Consider the following 18,568-nt stretch of genomic DNA (forward strand, 5'->3'; position numbering starts at 1 on the left):
TCTTCTCCCTGTCTAACAATATCCTGTCCTCTCTGTCTCTCTCCTCGTCCTTTTCCTCCGCCCACCTTCATCCAGGAGGCAACCTTTATTTTTTGCCTGTAGTGTGTCTCTGCCGTGTCCGCACATTTGCCATTAGCTGATCCTCTGGAGGCAGTAGTCGTTCTCCGTGTCCAGAGAGCTGTTGTGGCCAGACGAGGGGTACAGGTCACGGCGGAGCAGCCTGTTGACGACAGTAACCAGGACCTTCTTGTACTGCTGACGTAGGAGGGAGTAGGCAAAGGGGTCGGACGCAGCCTTGCTGTATGTCAGGCACTTACTGATGATTCCCCAGTGGCGGTTGATGTCCACGAAGGGTATGAGCTCGGCCAACCTGAAAGGGCGGCAGCAGAAACATAACCAGACAAAACACATTTAAGTCAGAGCTCTGTTTTTAAATGTTTAAAGTGAGTTAGGTAAGACTGCCTATCACATAAGGGACTTTAGGACAATTATACGGGGACGTCAGGAGTGGAAGGGGGGGGTCGGGGGTTATGTGTTTTTCTCACAAGGGAGGGTCGCCTGACATTTTTTAAGAGCAGGAGATGGTTTTAAAAAGCATCTTAAAATTAATTTTAGCCTTCTTTTGAGTTTTTATCAATTGTATGGATTGTTTCAAAAGGCTACTTAAAAACAAAGAAGAAAGTGAAAGACAACACACATTGTAATGTGTAGGCATCGGAGAAAAGCTTAAAGCTGCCAATATTAAATGCAAAGCACTATCATTATTATTATTTTCTTTTTAGAGCCTAATTGTAAGGTAAAACGTATGATAACGTATGTTTTTTTTATTTATTTCATTGTTTGATTTGGTTTTTAGGTATTTCAAATCAAACAGAATTGTTTAATACCACTGGGGACGGCTTTGGCTTTTCAAAAATGTAACCATAAGCTTCAGCCCCCTTCACACTCCAATAATATCTGTACAGTTCTTTATGATATGCTAATTAATGTTACAGAACAAAAATGTAATAAAAGCATAAGGTTACCACAGAGAGTGAAGAATATTACACTTTTACCATTAATTGATGTTCATAAATGCTACTTTAAAAGCAGAACAGAGGCATGAATTATCATAATTAGATGTGACTCAGGGCACTTCCAGTGGCTTTAGGGTCAGGGTTTACTCAGACGCTTTTTCCTTGTTAGTGTGTCCTTCCTCTTCCAACCCAAATGTCAAACTGATGGATCACCAGCACCACATCTGGCTGATAACCCCTGAATCATTTCCTTATTTCTCTGGGATGTATGAACTGTATTTATTGTACATTGTATTGTGTGTTTTTCCAGTAGAAGTCACCTGTTTCCGCAGAGACTCTAATGTGACTTTAAGCTTCAAGTGTTCAATTGTGCCTCATCTGATCTAATGCAGTGACAGATCTGTATCTTCTAGAGGACAACACGATCATGCTTATGTATTGTTGTTAGTAGGGTCATTTATCTTTTAAGTTGTTCTACGAGAGTGTTGCAGTGAATTAAATATCAATTCGACTCACCTTGTAATTACATAAGGAGCAAAGCAGATGATGAAGGAGCCAATGAAGATGCTGATCTTCTTTGTGGCTCTCTGCTTTCTCCTCTTTTGCTCCGCTAAACATCTTTGTTTGACGCTGAAAACAGCAGAAGACTTTTAGACTGTGAATTATACATTTATAAAAAAGGCCTGTGGCCGAACAAAAACGCATGCGTATAAATAATTGAGCAAAAGCATTGGGTGAACTACCTCGGGTGAATGTCGACCAGCAGGAAAAGAGTCTGCATGGTGATGATGTCAATCCTCTTGCAGTGGAACCTGGCGACTTTCAGCACCTTCAAGTAGGTGAAACACAAAATGAGCAGCGACAGGATGAAACTGGTGGCGTGGAAAACCACGGTGAAGATCGCGAACTTAATCCGGTCGCCGCCTTCCTCGCGCGGCTGCAAGGTGCAGGACGCGTACGCGTGGTTGTAGTTGACCCAGGAGAAGAGCAGCGCCGTCAGGGAGAAGGTGAAGGAGTGCAGCCAGGAGTAGCACACCATGATCAGCGCGTCCTTGTAGCGCATCTTAGCGGAGTAACTGAGCGGGAACACCACCGCTATCCACCGGTCTATGCTGAGAGCCGCCATGCTCAGCATGGTGTTCGCGGTCAGGAAGGTCTCCAGGAAGCTCACCGTGTGGCAAACGCAGTCCCCGAACGGCTGCTGGTCCCGGATAATCCCCAGCAGGGTGGCCGGCATGTTCAGAACCGTGATGAGGATGTTGCAGAAGGACAGGTTCATGGTGAAGACGCCGGGCACCTGTCGGCGTATCTCGGCGCTGTGGACGAAACATAGCAGCACCAACAAGTTTGACGACAGCGAGACGAGCGCGACCGCGACGATGAACAAAGCGAAAAGGGTTTCGGCAAAGTCCATGTCTCACTCCGGAAAGTCCGCTCTCGGGTTACCTGCGCCTGTTGTCGGTAGCACGCACTTCAGATCGACCATGGTCACCCGTCGCTCATCTCTCCAGCGGCGCCCTTTTTTTCCCAATTAAATCCGCGTGCGTCCCCTCCAACTTCCAGGAGCGCTGTCCAGCGTGCTGATCCGAGCAGCCGCCACCATCTCTCTCCCCGAACGCGTCGATTATTTCCCATTAACGTCCGACAGGTGCAGGTGGAGAGCGAGTGATGCGGGGCGTGAGGGCGGCCCACTCATCAGGCAGATCTGGTGTAGGGGACTGAAGAGGACCAGCATGCCTACTGAAATGACTGATGGTTTTTACTCATCACGTGCGTGAGCTGGCGATCACACCCAGAGACTTGGGAACAACTTGTTCTCGTCACAAAACACCCAAACTCACACCGTCTTCCCTACATATTGAAGAACTTCTGTGTTCTGTGTTGGGGGGTTTTCCCCCTCCGCCCGTTGTTTGATTTTCTTTGAGCAAATAAAAAAATCAATCATCCCGCATAAGTTATTCACATGCGAGTTTCTTGAGTCGTCCGCATTGATCACGGCACCGCTCAAAATCAATGTGGATCTGGAAGCAAAGGGCGCGCTGAAATCCAGCTCCGGGATAATTGGAGACGCATCTGCCGTGACCAACCGAATGGCACCAGGTGCACACGCGCGCCGGAGTGGCACGGGAGCAAATAGATTTATTTTTTTCTTCTGAAGTTAATTATTAATAGCCCCGTGGCTGTAGATTCACCGTGTACGATCACAAAGTGTGTCCGTCATGCAGAAATAGACAAGAGACTAGAATCAATGTTAGATTCTGTTCATATCTTTGATGATGTTGTAGTTATGGAGACTGAAATGTAGAATAACAGACAGCGGACATATTGTAGGCCTACTGATGAGGAAACCTAGATGTCTTGTTTTGTACTTCTACTGGGAAGGACACTGAACAGTGCCACTGCCTCAAGCAGCCCATCAATCAATCAATCAACACAAAATAAATTGCATTGCAACACCCGATCTCCTCTGAATATTTGATTCCGTCTTCTGAAACGATATGTCCAGCAGACAGTTGAACCGGTGTTTTAGTGTCAAATCCTGTGGAGATATCAAACAATAGACATTAATGTCATTTCTTGGCATCAGACATACTAATAATTTGTTCAGAAGAGGAAATAAGTTTCCAAAAGCCACTTTTATTCTTGATTTATCAGACATTTCTTATTTACGTCCATCCTGCCATTTGTTTTCTACTACAAGGTATTGAGGTGTTCTCCACTGTTCCCCAGAATCAGCACCTTATGTTTCTTTTGTTTTTAAAAAAAACACAGCATAAAACAGTACAAAAGTGGCTCCATTGTAAACCACCAATGTTCGTTTCAGTTCGACACTGAGCATCAAAATCCAAATTGGATCAACATGCATCAGCAGCCGGTAACAGAAGTGCACTTCAGAAGTGTTTGTGCTCGTCGCTGAGTCCTGCCCGATTGTGGAGAAGCCGGTGTAGACAGTGACTCACTGGGGTCAGACGCAGCCTGCAGGGGTTTTGCGTATCTTTTTCTCGTTGTATTCCCTTCATACGCCCACTTGTTGTGAGGCCTATGGGCCTGTGCCTGAATCCCCATCCCCTCCGATTAAGTGCATTGTTTTATTTATGTAAGAGTGATACGGTATCAGAGAGTTTGCTTTACTCAGGGCCTGTCTGCTCGTGAGTATTTAAGTGATTAGGTGAGTCAGAATTAAATGCGGTTTAGGGAAACCCTGAGGCGTACGTGTGAAGTGACATTCCTTTTAAAAGCATCATAACCACCGATGAGAGTCTGTCTCCCTAACTGTGAAGCTACCGACGGTACGCGTGTCCCAGTGAGTGAGTGTGTTTTGGAGTCAGAAAGTCAGAGAGACAAAAGCAGAAGTGGGTGATGTCAGTCCCCTACAAACGAGTGATCAAATGCCTGGGAGAAAGCTACAGCTGGGCTCCCAGGGGGAAAGTGCAAAGCTATTTATAGGCCTGATTGGGTGTCACCTCCAATATAACTCTCAGCGCCGGTGTATTACCTAACCAAGGTATCAGAGTGAAGCACTGAACGCCGCCTCGGAACCGCAAATGAGATTGCTTTTAGAGGATGCTTTTATGTGTTGAGTAATCAGCCGCTGCAGTTTTAGGTTTCCTCTAAAAGGCTTCAAGGACCTGTTGCAAATCTAACAAATGATTTCAAACACCAAACACAACTGTGGCTCGCAGAGTCACACGGCCTCAAACTCCACGTTTTTGTGTCTCTTCACCCAACAATAAACTAAATCTAGTTTGTGTGGTAACAGAAAAAGGGGAAGGACGCTGATCTCCAGCTCTGAGTTTGGGCAAAATACACCAACTTGCAACTGATTACGAGAAGTAGATCCTTTAGAGATAAGATGAGCTGGACATGCGCAGTAAAGATGCAGTTAGGAATAAATACCCATATGACCATATAAAATGCCCCTCAGCCCCTGCTGAGTCTTTGTGTGTGTGTCATCACGGCACAATGTGGTCCTGGAGACACTGCTACTGTCAAACTACCGCAGAGTGGTTTTTGAGCACTTTGCCAGGTGTTTATAATGTTGTCCATCTGTGGACAGATTTTGTGTTTCACAACCGTTCAAGATGCAATCAGGAGTTCGGTGGGTTCCCCTCCCCTGCCTGGGAACCACTGACTTAGTCCAACAACAAAGCAAAGAAAAAAGACCAACATTCTCCGGCTCCAGCTTCTCAGATGTGAGGATTTGCTGCTTTGCTCTGCCTGATATCATACAAACAAAATCAGTTTGGTTTTAGACTGTTGGTTCTCCAGAATGAGCAATTAGAAGATGTCTTGTTATAGGACTACTTGTTGAACTTGAGAGGGACATTTTTTGCAGACTAAACAAGTTAGTGATTAATAGTGAAAATCGTTGGTTGTTGAGAGGAGTACAGTTCACGGACAGAGCAACACAATGAATGTTGTGTTTTTGCAGGAAGAGAAGACCAGCACACACCGAGAGCAAAATGGATGTTTGTGGTCACCTCACGACCTCAGCCTCATAACAAAGATTCCTCGGAAAGCTTTCAACTCTCCACTCTAACCGGTAATCTGACCTTCACACAAACAGCATCCTGGTCACCTTCAGGCAGCAAGAGAAGCGCCTCAGATGTTCACAACAAAAGTGTGACTTCAGCACAGTAATGAAATCCCCCCGGCGGCGCTCTATGGTACCTGGGATGTCACTTGGAGCTTTTACCTGCGCTGCATTCTCAGGGTCCCGAGAGTCAGAGGCTAGGAAGGGGGGGGGGGGGGGGGGGGGGGGGGGTCTTAGGTCAACCGTATATAAGTTGGACAATGGTATGGCTTGTCTCAGAGTCACAGCACAAGATCACACGGTGCCTTTGGACTCAAGTAGTGCACAGGCCCTTAATACTCTCATCGTGTGCTATTCAATCACTGAATCACTCATAGATCCCATCAGTTATTTGACATGTTGTAGCCCATTTATTACTGATTGTGTGTTATTTCTGTTACTGTCAACCATTTTCCAAAACATGCAAGGAATTTTAGATTGATTGTTGATAAAGTTATTAAAAAAAATCCATCAAAGTCAGCATTTATTCACCTTTATTTAGTTTGACATATTCCTGTCTTTATAATTAAGTTAAGATTAAGTTATCCTATTATTGGGTGGTAGTAAAATTGGGCAATAAAGCAATTCATAGTATTAAAGTAGTGGTAAAAATAAGACCCACAAAGAAATTGTGGACTTTGTAAAATAAGACTAATGTGGTCGTCTAAAGTAGGAAGGAATGGGTTTGGAGCTAGCTGCCATAATAGAGGCAACACATTGACAAAAGAACTAATGCATTGATAGATTTGGTCTATTTAAGAGATTGGCGTACAACAAGAAATATGTGAAATAACACCAGCGTACGTTAAGAACAGTTTGTACTTGCAACTACTTTACAATGTTGTTGGATAATATAACTCTTCTATAAATGTGATGGATTATTTCAAGTTTCAGTTCCCTGTAAGTAGATTTTTTGATATTGAAATGAATTAGTCGCTAGCTGCCTAGAAGGTAGGATATCAATTTAAAATCTCATCATAATGCTTTGGAAAATGAGCTAAAACATGCAAAACCACCACATGTTCCTGACTCAGCACACTCTTTTTGTCAGCTTGTCTCTCAGCTCAGTTGCCTTCAGGTGTGCATATAAATAGCTTTGCAAACGTGTGTCCTCTTTATATTCACAGTGAATATAGCACCATACATCAGCAACTTCAAATACCGTGCAGACGTTTACTTTTCAAAATAGATTTTACTCATGATATTAAGGACACCAATACAGCAGGTCTGTCTAGATTCTCACAACAATACAATTTGTTAACTACTTTTGTGGACCCAATTATTTGAGATGGTGTCCATGGTGACCACATGGTCAGCTCATATTGAGTAGCATAAGGATGGAGACCTTTAAAACGTGCCGTGCTTGTACTCATACTCCAATGAGCCATCAAATACAGATCAATATGTGATCTTATGTTTAGCGTTGCTTTAAAAGTCTCCATCAGAAACCAATCCATCGTACAGGCAAGCTCACCTGAAGTACCGAACCACAGCTTCTCACATACACATCATAAAGAAGAGGGCGTGTTCCAAAAAACAGACATTTTCCTGCTGCACACTGCCTTTTTTCTTTTTATTGAAGATGTGAAATTTCCCAGTAACCAGTGAGGACAAGAAAGACGTGGGCCTGTTGTGAAGGACACCTCAGGATTCTGTTTACAGGGTTAGTAGTGGCGTGACAGATGGGCCTCCTCCACACGTCTCAGTGTATGACAACACGCCTGCAGCACCACACAGAAACAAAACTGGCCTCACACATCTGCCGGACACTATGGATGTGTGTGTGTGTGTGTGTGTGTGTGTGTGTGTGTGTGTGTGTGTGTGTGTGTGTGTGTGTGTGTGTGTGTGTTTGTTTATTATATGTTACACAGTAAGAAAAGACTGGCAAAAACAAAGACAATAAAACCTTTTGATATCTCATATGTAAGGTGAATTGTGTTGTTTTCGTCTTCTTCTTTTTTATCATTATTAATATTGTTACTATTATTATTAGGATACAGTTGCTTATATTTCTGATTCACACCTACAGTTTTAATGCCACCAAAACATCACGTACGGAATCTTGCACAATTATTTGTGGATGAGGGACTGTTCTTATTGACAACATCTCTATTTATTAATATCTTAGCAACCGTGTACAAGCTCTGTTCTCATTTCAAAATGCTCACTGTTGTGCAATGATCAAGCATACATAAGTTCCTTATGGTGACAAGTACAGGTTGTTAGTTATTATGAGTTCCTATATATTTATTTTATTTATTTGTTTATATGTCAGGGACAATGTAATTAAACAATAGCGTGATACAGATGTCAAGGCTAATTTGCGATCCCTGTCCCTGGTAAGGCTTTCCTGACACGTCATCATTGACAGGAGTACAGTTTAATTGAACACATAATAAATAGTGACATACAATACAATCATTTAAGTGGGTTGCAGAGGTTTAGGTGCATTGATTTTATTGGTGTACGTGAGTGCATGCATGCATGTAGTCTTTGTGAGTATGTTTGTGCGTTTATCTAATCTGTGTGCGTCTGTTCCTCACATGCGAGTGTGTGCGTGATCAGATGTAATGCATTCAAGTCTACAAAGGCCCGTTCACGCCCATTTTATTTATAACTCAACGATTGTACAAACGTCACTCAAATTTCATAATACTCTATTATACACCGATCATCTTAACTTAAGCTGGTTATGATGACATGTAAAGGTTATGATTGATCATGTGTTAGATAATGCATTTTAGTGCATCGAGGCTTATTTAGTCCCATTGTATTTACAACTTGTATAACAGCTATAAAACACTCACTGCTGCACATTGATGAACTGTAAGATCATTACGAGGACATAAAAGTGTTTATGAGTTGTACATTATAATGCATTAAAGCCTCCATTAAATCCAATCGCATCTATAACTCAGCTAACACATTAAGGTCAGCGAGCTCTCATATGATTTCCAAGTCAATAAAAAAAAAATCATGCACATTGCATTAACACATACAGCAATCCCATGCATTGTTCCTCACACAATCATGGTCTGATGTGATTGATTGATTGACTTTGATTGACTTTGATTCAATCTCGACCTCACTCTGTTAACTCCATAAAAAAAGGTGCTCCTGAATAGACAGCACCTCCTGTGAAGAAAAGAAAAGAATAAAATAAACGACCTTTTTAGCACCTGCGTTTTCGCTGGTGTTTTCCCAGACATCTGATACGATATGTTATTGAAAATTGAGGCTCAGCGCTGCTGGTTTGGCAAACAAAAGGAGCATGAAATAGCTTTCACGAGTGCTGTGCAGCTGCCACAGGTAGAGCAGGACGGACTTGTGATGAGTCATGTTCCCATAGCAACACCCCAGTCTGGGAAGTTATCGCAGCATCTCTGGCAACACATGCTCCCTCGCTGTGGATGTAAATATCATTTACATGGGAGTAATTGTGGCCATCCAAGGATATTATGAAGCCTCTATTATCTGCTGCAAATTATACTCTTTTTATGGTATTTGTGATACCGGAGGAGTATTTTGAAAGCTTAAATGATGTGCATGACATCTATGCATCGCTATAAATTTCTCATGGGACTTACTCACCTCTCCCGATCCTCAGATGGCCCGTTTTTTATCGAACCTGAGCAAACAGAATGTTTTGGTCCGCTGCAGGTGGCCAAAGCTCTGTCAAACCCTTTGCTTTGTTCACAATGAGCCCTCTTTTATCTGGAGACCTGAAGGACAGGGTGGAGAGATAGCGGGGGTGAGGGAGAGGCACAAATGGATGGCTTTGACCCAGTGAGGACAGACCAAATAAAGCCACATTTGAAAGGACTCCTTTAGTGTTTTATTAATAACCCAGCGGGCGACGCCCTGTCTATTTATTGATTTCTTCATCAATCCTTTCATATACAGTCAAATACTTCATGGAGCTTTGGAGCGTATTACACAAGCTTCCTGGACACCTTTGCAAAGGATACGAGGAGGAATAGTGCAGGAGTTCAGGATTCTATCAAACTGCTGACTACAGTATTTGTATTGGATCTAAAGTGCATTCCTTGGACTCGGACCACAGGGGCCACAAACACATTGTTATTGCAGAAGGGTTCATGACCACACGCTCATCCAGCGGGCAAAGCAACCAGGAAAAAAACTGTCTCTTTTGGCGGCGGCTGCTCCCGCAGTGCACGAGCAGACTGTAACCTGAGGCTGAGTGGAACAGATTGACAGTGAGCCACTAAGCACATTGAGCAGACACACTGCATTCATTATCATTAGGCAACAGGAGCGCTTTGAAGCCAGCCGGGGCTCCGGTGGGCAGACGGAGCAGGCCGGCAGGCACGTGACGGGGCATTCTAGCTTCTGCAGCAAACTATGAAAAGAGCCTCATAAAACATGTAGGCCCAGTGATGAAGAAAACATTACTTAACAAGCCTTTTACAGGGATAGTGTAACACACAGCCCGACCCAAACTGCACCGCATGTGAAAGCTTTGACCTGATTAACAGTGTTGAAAAACATTACCAAGGTAAAACAGCGTGCCCATGTCAAGGTCGTCCTCATTAGTTATTCAATTCTGACCTCTTATCACATGACCAACGCGTCATGGGTCGCTTGATGAACACTGAGCTATCTTAATAAGCTAACTTGTGCTGATGAAAACACAATGCACATTGTGAAATATATATATTTACATTTTCATTTGAGTAAATTCTTGCTGTTTTTGCCAAGTGGCTGATTTTCCGTAAAGGATGAATTTCATTGCAGTTACTATTCTTGAACCCTAAAAAATGTAACATACTCAAAGAAAAATAACTGTTAAAGAAATGTCCAATTAAATGTGAATATTCTAAGACCTAACATCCAGTGGATCAAGGAAATCGGTTCAAAGACATTAAACAGAGCCACACACACACACACACACACACACACACACACACACATCACTTCCAGGATGGCTGGAGTTCTGGTCCTGCATTGGGTACAGTGAGTACTATAGTGTACAGTACAGCTCTGTAAATTATCCATCACTCTGTCCAATAAGGGTCCCATCACTGTTATCCATAATAAAAGCCCACATGTAAATGACCCTCTGCAATTAGTGTACGCCATTATACCATTACAGTGTGACACAGATGGATTTCATGGCGTGCATTTGACTAAATTACTAAATGCTCATCGTTATTCATTGCTGCTGTTGGATGAATCACACGTCCTGAGAAATTGGTCACTATTTCCTGGTAAAATTCAGATCACATGATTGGTATTATTAGTATATAGTTTGTTAAACTAACTCAGCGCACAGGAGCATGTAAATCAGTTTCAAATCAAGTACAAATTCAGATTTTGTCTAACTATTTTCACAAAGTCCATGTGACAATTGATGGTTTGCTAAAACCTCCCTGAACACCGATTGTCAAACCAGCTTAGCAACCATAACCAGGCCAGCTGGTCTGTCTAGCTTTGTATATCAAACGTTTGTTTTTATTTCCTCCAATACCAAGAAATTCCAGAACAAATGTAATAATAACTGCCATTAATTTCCAATAATGTCTATCTCTTTTCATTGTCAACTAAGAATATTAATGTAAATAATTTCCTAATGATGCAAGAATAAGCTTTATCTTATGCACTTTGTGAGTTTTCCAGTGTGTGGAAGTGAACCGCGTCAGGCTGCGTTTTACATTTTCTTTTTCTCCAGTGAATAATGTTATGAGATCTATAATTTCTCCGTCTCTCTCCCTGTGCTCCGGCCCTTTGCTGTAATAAATACACATTGACTCACTCCTTTCTAGCTCTGCCTATTTCCTTTCATACACACACACGCACACGCACACACACACACACACACACACAGATCCAAAGCTGAATCCCCAGTAGTGGCAGTTTGTCCTGCCCGTTTGCATCTCACAGTACCTCGGCTCTTACTCATCCTTGTCTAACCTTAACTGTGACCCGCCTGCCTTAAAGGACAAAACTCCCCCAGAACGCTAGGTATCCAAAAACATCTGCTTCGACCATCCTTCAAGGCATTTTCCAGCCTCGAATGGCCTTCAAGGTGTGGACTCTAAGTGTAGTGACTCATGCTAAATAAGTCTCATGAGTCACGAAGGGCCGAGCAGGAAAGTAGTCACTACACACACACTCAACCACCTTCCGCTTTCTGACACAGCAGAGGCCCACAGTCGTCGGATATTTATAAGGATTTCACGGCTGCATGGTGGAAGCGTGGATCGGCGTGTCAGGTGCACAACAGGATTGCACAGCGGAAGTCGCTGGCTTGCATTGCACAAAGAAAGTGTGCTCCTGTTCTTTAAAACAACCTGCTGTCAAGGCATCAGAGAGCGTCACGGCTTCAGGACTGTGCTGCAGGAAGGAGTCCTAAAACCAGGAAATGAGTTTTCATTTTGGCACTTTCTGGTTCTCAAAGTCAGTGGGTATTTTTTGATGGGTTTTTGATTAGATCCCTGAAATACGGTCCGTGTAACAGAAGCTTTAGAGATTTTAAAGTTGTGCTCTAAGATATAGAATATGTCAATAAATACCTCTCTGGTAAATTTGAAGCTTTTAAGTGTAAAAAAGCAGTTGCTGACATGTGGTGAAGTGAGACTACAAAACGTGAAAGTATCATACATTTGTGTTTGCCACATAACTTATGTTATGTCCTGGCAAAACTTGTGCCACTTCTATTATTAGCCTGGATTCTCTATCTCTATCTAATACTAGGACAGAGTTTTAGTCTTGCAAATTGTTCTGATTTCAATAATAGTTTTGCTTCTTGGATCGTATTGTAAGAGAAGCACTGATGGATTTGGGAAGTTTGGCCAATGCTGTGAAATAGAAAAAGGTTTCTCAGCGTGTCCTGAAATGAAATGAAACGTATCATTATGTCGTTATGTTGCTTTTCAGGAAATATGAAAAATGAGTGAAAAGCCATACAGTACGATTTATCTTTACAGTAAACCAGTGAGCTCAGAGCAGCAGTAGTGTGGCTTAAGCACTAGTGTTTCAAACGAAGAGATGACAAACTGTCCAGTGTTGGAACCTTTTCATGGGAGGTTCATCATTAATTCAGATACATTTCACAAAATAAATCAGTACAATTTAAGTGATTTAGCAGCTGTGAGCAGCCAATATATCAATGTGTGTTGACAACACACAACCTTCAATTTTTTTCAGCCTGTCGTGGAAGGATTGATTCTGCCACACGGGCAGATGTCATTACTTTTTTAGCGTAGTCCATGCAGTATTAACAAGAGTTACGTAACCCTAATCAGAGAAGTAAAGTGAGGCTTTGAGAAACCTCCACACCAGCGAGCAATTTCTCGTCAATCTTTAATTAAGCATAAGGTGCAGCGTTGATTCATCCTTTCTCGACGAGGGCTATTTTCAGCCACTGTCGCCCACTCTTACCCTCTCTGGGGAGGCAGAGAGTTTTTAAAAGCAAAGAAGGAGCTAAAAAACATTGCTGCTCAAGGACAGACTAGATGGAGGAAAGCCATTTTAACGCAGATGCCATTTTTTTTTTTATTGTGGAAGTGCAGTCTGGTTGAAATAATGAGAGTGTCTGCTATATGTGGCTTTGTTTGGTGTCATTTAAAATATTTAGAGGATCTCATTAGAGATGTGGAGGGGGCATATTCAATCACAGGAAGTCCCTCTGATCCTGTGTTTTGGCACTTGATTATTTTGGACACTGCCACCAAGATTACATTCATAGTACAAAGAAGAAGTACAGTCTACATACTTCAACATGAGTCTGATTTACAACATTTTTTTTTTCAGTGCTTGTTCACTGACTTGGTAAGAGAGAACCAGGAAATCGTTAGCTTAGCTCAGGGAAACAGCTGACCTGGCCCACAAATATGCCTACCGACCCATCAAAAACAAGTTTATTGTTGTTTGTTCCATCCGCACGCAAACAGAAAAGTGAATATGACAGTTTGAGGTGTTGCGTTGTAAATATTTCCCAACAAACAAACGTTCATCTGTCCGACGACAAGCTCTGGGAAGTCACTTAGCTGCACTGCTGTTAGCCAGCATGTAATTAAAGAAACACAAATGTATATTGTGTACAGATTAATTTATCGAGCTTTAAAAGTGCAGCAATTCTTCGACCATTGGACAGAGCCAAGCTAGCTGTTTCCCTCTGCTTCTATTCTTCATGCTATGCTAAACTAACAGCGTAAACTAGCATCATACTTAAAGACATGACGGCTGCATTTATCTATATCTAACTTTTTAAAAATGCATATTTCCCAACTTGTCAAACTATTCCTTTAAAGGTGGCTACTGTTAGTGTATTATTCATGTTGATTGTATTCTGCTGCAGCACAAACAGGACCTTTAGGTGAGTCATATCTATATGCTCCAGTGGCCACCAACAGCACAGCGTCAGTCATGTCTGTGATTTGACACTGTTTGTCCTCCCCTGTGCAGCCACATGTATCCGTTGAACTGTTTAACCCTTCGCTTATTGGCTCCAAGCAAACACACACGCAGCTAATACCACGCTGTATTTGGAGAGGCTGTGCTTGACGAAATGTTAACACGGATGCATGCACAGTTCAAACGCGGGATTATGTCAATCCATCGTGCAGCAGAATGTGTTCAATCAGGGGTGTGACCATAGTTTTAAGAAAAGACTAGTGGGTAATGCAGTGTGTGGCTTTCTTCTACTTAGTGTAGCTGTCAAAGCGTGGCGGCCCGTATAGGCTCAGCTGCTTTTGTACCATCTGGGTCACCTCGGCCCGTCGCCCATGGTAACGACACCCTCTCCAGGTTCCTGCCTCTACGGTAACCCCCATTTTCACTTCGCTGATGTGAAGCTGCTGAGCTGCTCTTTTTTACGTCGGTCGGATTGCATTTTCTTTTCTCACTTTGACAAGTCTGTGAAGAGCTGGATGCTCACAGCACTTTAATGGTTTTCACATGGTGATCAGCTAAAGGCGTGATGTCACGCTGAAAGCAAAACGGATTATGTAATATTACATCATGAAACCCAAATTGAATGTGCTTGTGTCCCACAACAATAACACAATACTGTTCATCCCTGAAAGCTGCTGATGCAATTGATTAAAGAAGGAGATATAGACTTTTTATAATGCATGTTGGTTGTATAGAGTTTTAAGAACAATATGGAGCACTTGGATAACAGTCGTGCTGATTGTGTCATTTCATTTTCCCAAATGGGCCTACTGTTTATAAAAAAAAAACATTTAATCAATGTGAAAAAACGGTAAAATTGTCTAGATGTGCTGATTTATTTATTAGTGTGTTTATAATTATGCAACCAACTGTTTGCGCACAAAAAGTGTTTTTATGATTTTTTTGTTTACATTCATCTCCAGCTGTTCTTGCCCTTAACATCTACTACTGATTCATCTGTGAATCAGTTTTTTACAAAAAAAAAAATCATCTCTGATCATTTAACTGTGATTGTTGTTGCAGAGGAGCCATTAACATCTGTCCTGGGCTTATAATGCTGCAGTGTTTGTGTTGTGGATATCGGTTGCCTGCCACACAAAGTCCTTGTTTAACTTAGAGAAAGCTAGAAATGCCTGTGAACAGAAATCATAGTTTTATGTGTTTCATCCTTTGGTTTGTAATTACATGGAGAACTTCACTCTAAAATTCTGAATAAAAGGTCAATCTGAATAATAAATGGCGTCATGTTGTGACGACACTGATTCTCTAGAGTTCATCTGTTCGGGAAGAAGCTTGAGAACCAGTACTCTACCACTGAATGCAGACGTATTTACTTGGAGAAACAAAATCACACAAGTGGCTTCCCAATGAAAAGAATACCTCCTTGATAATAATAACCATGAAAATAAACCAACAAATACAATAACAAAATAGAGCCTGCAAGCGTTATCACAAGGCAAGCACAAGCTCTTACACGAATAGCACTAAGGTTTGCCCTGCTGCAGGTAACCCAATGGAAATGTGCTCTATTCACTCAAGCGTTACAGAAAGCTCAGAATCTCCCTCAATAAAAAAGTTAAGACAGAAAAGACATCAAAAGGGCTCAAAGAACAGCGTTTCTGAATCTACTAAAATGAGGTCTGCATTACGGAGCAGGTCCAAAATCACCCTTCTTAAGCCCTACAGAATGGGCGTGGTCACGCCCTGATTGGCCGCTCTAAACTCTTGATTAGGAGCCGGTCCCCGCACCTTGTGCAGCAGGTGATGTGAATAACCCTCTAATCAACTCAGGGGAATTGTGACATTCAGCTAAAATTAATTAGTAAAAGGGAAATAACAGCAAGAACCAAAGAATGAGCGACTGCTTCAATGTAAACACCGAAAAGAAAGAAACTAATTGCATTCTGTTTTTTTGAAAACAGTTGGTTTGAAGCTTTTCTACAGATCAAAATTTCTCATGCAGATATGTTACCTCCTCATGTTTCCCAGACCCTATAGAGGCGCTGAGATTAAATTTAAACAGGTGGTAATTTGAATATATATTCAATATGATTAGCAGAAGACTGGGAGAGTGGGAATTCACACCGCGAGGCATCGTGTTTTGTGCCGAACACGGTATTAAATTAACATCTCATAAAATATTAATTGAGTGGATTGGCCCCCGAGTGGCAATTTCAACAGGCAAAAAAAAAACCCATAAAATGATGGTTTTGTGTTCACTGGGATTCTGTTGCAAAAAATAACTCTTAATTCCGGTTTAGTACGTGAGATAAACCAGTGAACATACAGTATGATGGATCACTAAGTGTTACACTGGCAGGAGAATGCATAAACTGTGTTATAAATCTGAGTGAATTGGGTGGAAGCCATGGCACGGCCCATGTGTGTATTTCCAGCTCTGTCGAGAAGAAGCACCATCTCCGCTTGGCACCTCTCAACTGCCAACTTTTTGAAGTAAGTGTTGAATGGTGAAACATTCCCAAACAACCCCCCCCCCCCCCCCATCTCACTCTTCCTGTTGCTCTCAGTTCATGCCATGACACGCTGAGGGAGCACCGGGTGTGAAGGCTTGAGAGCTTAACTCCCTTATCTTCACCCAGGTCTGAGGAGGTGATGAGGAAGGTCGAGGCAGGGGGTGTTGGATGCGAGGGGTGAAAAGGTGTTCTCCTCCACAGTGCAACACTCAGTGAGTAGTAAGTACACAGCATAAAGGCTAGAAGTGTGTTAACTGCTGTGACCATCCGCTGCTTTGAGATATTGATCGAGGGTGGGAGCTTCATCCTCGACTTTTAAGATTTGGGATGCGTTGTGGACTTTTCTGTGGTGGTGAAATCCTCCTAGGAGCTCCTTCTTTTAAAGATAGTGAAGGAGCAAAGTTGGAAAAAGTTCATATGAGTGGATGGTTAGTTATTATATTTGAATATAATAGTCGTGTATAGAGTATTTCTACGTAATTATATAATACATCTGAGGAAAATGTTGATATTCTCATGCCTCATGTCATTATTCCTTTGAAGTTCCTGAATTACGTTAGCCTCGGTGGCTTCTACACCGACAGTAGAGTCCGTGTTGCCATTGCCTCAGCAGCAGTGTTGTCAGGATTATATTGTGTACACGACTTCCCATGCCGTAACCACATGCTCACAAAATCCATTTGAAGCCGGCAATAGCGAACACAAAACAGATAGTGAAACGAAATAATGTACCGAAACAACCCCTCTCTCCAGGACCCCTCACAGACATAATAAAACGGGGAAGAATGAGGCAATTTTGTAAGGCAGCAACAGTCAAACAAAAGAGTTCATTGCAGTGACAGCTGTCAGCGTTGCAGTAATACACGGCTGGCTTTGCTGAGAGAGACTTCTGTACATCACCGGGCCCCATGGTGCCACAATGAATAAATCATGAGGGAAACACAGGGAAAGTTGTTGGCTTAGGCAAAGAGATGCAGCCACTTCTCCCTGACCTAGATTTACGGCATGGGGAGTCATTTTGTCTGTCCTCTCTGTATTGCTTTCCCCGTCTCTAATACATTCCTCTGGACTGAGACCGGAAACCAGCTGATTGACATCATTCACACTGAGATGGAAAAACTAAAACAAGAAAAGATCATTTTCTTTTTTAGATATTGCAAGAAATCACTGATATGAGAAGGACCATTTGCACAGTAAACAACTGGAGCCCCTGTTCAGTATCAGACATCAGTATCAACAAGGAGTCTGTTTACATGGTTCACATAGTTTTCCACTGGAGAGGCAACAAGATCCGGAGATCTGTAAACCAATTCAACTGCACACACAGGAATTAATGTTGTTCGTCCCTCATATACACGATTGTGTATTTTGAAGGCCATCCATTACACGGTGTTTTTAATGGACTCAGAAGCTCATTCAGTGAGCGACTAAAGATGCCTCAGTGTTCTACTGAACGACTCAGAAGGCCTTTTGTTCCAGCAGCACTTTTAGATGTGGTTTTTAGATTTAGCATCTTTCTGATGTTATTCATGTCTCATATGGCTGTTTTGTCTGTTGTGCACTGTGGAAATGTCTATTGTTGTCTGTAGGAGTTGTTTTGGTGGCAAATGTTTCCCCCACTGGAGATTAATAAAGCTTTTTACTGCAACGTAGGGAACCACTGTGTAGTGTTTTTGTATATGATAATCATATTTCTGTTTCACGAAGACTGGTTGAAAGCCCAGGAAAAAGCTAGTATCTTGGACCTTGTTGGGATTGTTTTGTCAAACTACTATTTCATAATTCTGATTTATCTCCTCTACAGTTGTAAGTAGCTACACTTACTCTAATGATCCAGCTACTGTACAGTGCCTGGTAAGATGTTCAAAAGATGTTTAGATCTCTGGAAAAAATGTGGTGGAAACGTGACATTTTTGGGGGGTGTCATGGTTCCATGTAATCATTGTTTCAGCAGCATTTTAATTAAGCTTCTAAATACATGTTAAAATAGGCATCACAATAATGGTTGTATGCAACCTCGACATCTAACAGACTTTTCAACTAAATGAAACTCAGTCGAGACATTTTTTGATCTGCGAATTATCAAAAGT

The 18,568-nt window shown here is 42.2% G+C and overlaps 1 protein-coding gene across 1 annotated transcript; it reads right to left on the minus strand.

The window, feature by feature from the left end:
• On the minus strand, positions 1 to 3,046 carry LOC137874889 (G-protein coupled receptor 26-like). The gene is made up of 3 exons (XM_068713864.1): positions 1,760 to 3,046; positions 1,533 to 1,646; positions 1 to 370 (listed from the first exon to the last, which is right to left on the minus strand). Exons 1-3 carry the CDS (start codon positions 2,428 to 2,430, stop codon positions 133 to 135), a joined length of 1,023 nt encoding a protein of 340 aa, XP_068569965.1. The 5' UTR covers positions 2,431 to 3,046; the 3' UTR covers positions 1 to 132.
• Between the last annotated feature and the right edge of the window lie 15,522 nt (positions 3,047 to 18,568).

This window comes from Cebidichthys violaceus, unplaced genomic scaffold (genome assembly GCF_023349555.1).
Source record: "Cebidichthys violaceus isolate CVI_PGR_0920_01 unplaced genomic scaffold, fCebVio1.0.p SCAF_19, whole genome shotgun sequence".
Taxonomy (NCBI): Eukaryota; Metazoa; Chordata; class Actinopteri; order Perciformes; family Stichaeidae; genus Cebidichthys; species Cebidichthys violaceus.

Coding starts and splice junctions, on each gene's coding strand:
- LOC137874889 (XM_068713864.1), bottom strand. CDS start 2,430: ATGGACTTTGCCGAAACCCTTTTCGCTTTGTTCATCGTCGCGGTCGCG. Junction 1,647..1,759: donor CTGGTCGACATTCACCCGAG/GTAGTTCACCCA, acceptor TGCTGTTTTCAG/CGTCAAACAAAGATGTTTAG. Junction 371..1,532: donor GCTCCTTATGTAATTACAAG/GTGAGTCGAATT, acceptor CCGCCCTTTCAG/GTTGGCCGAGCTCATACCCT.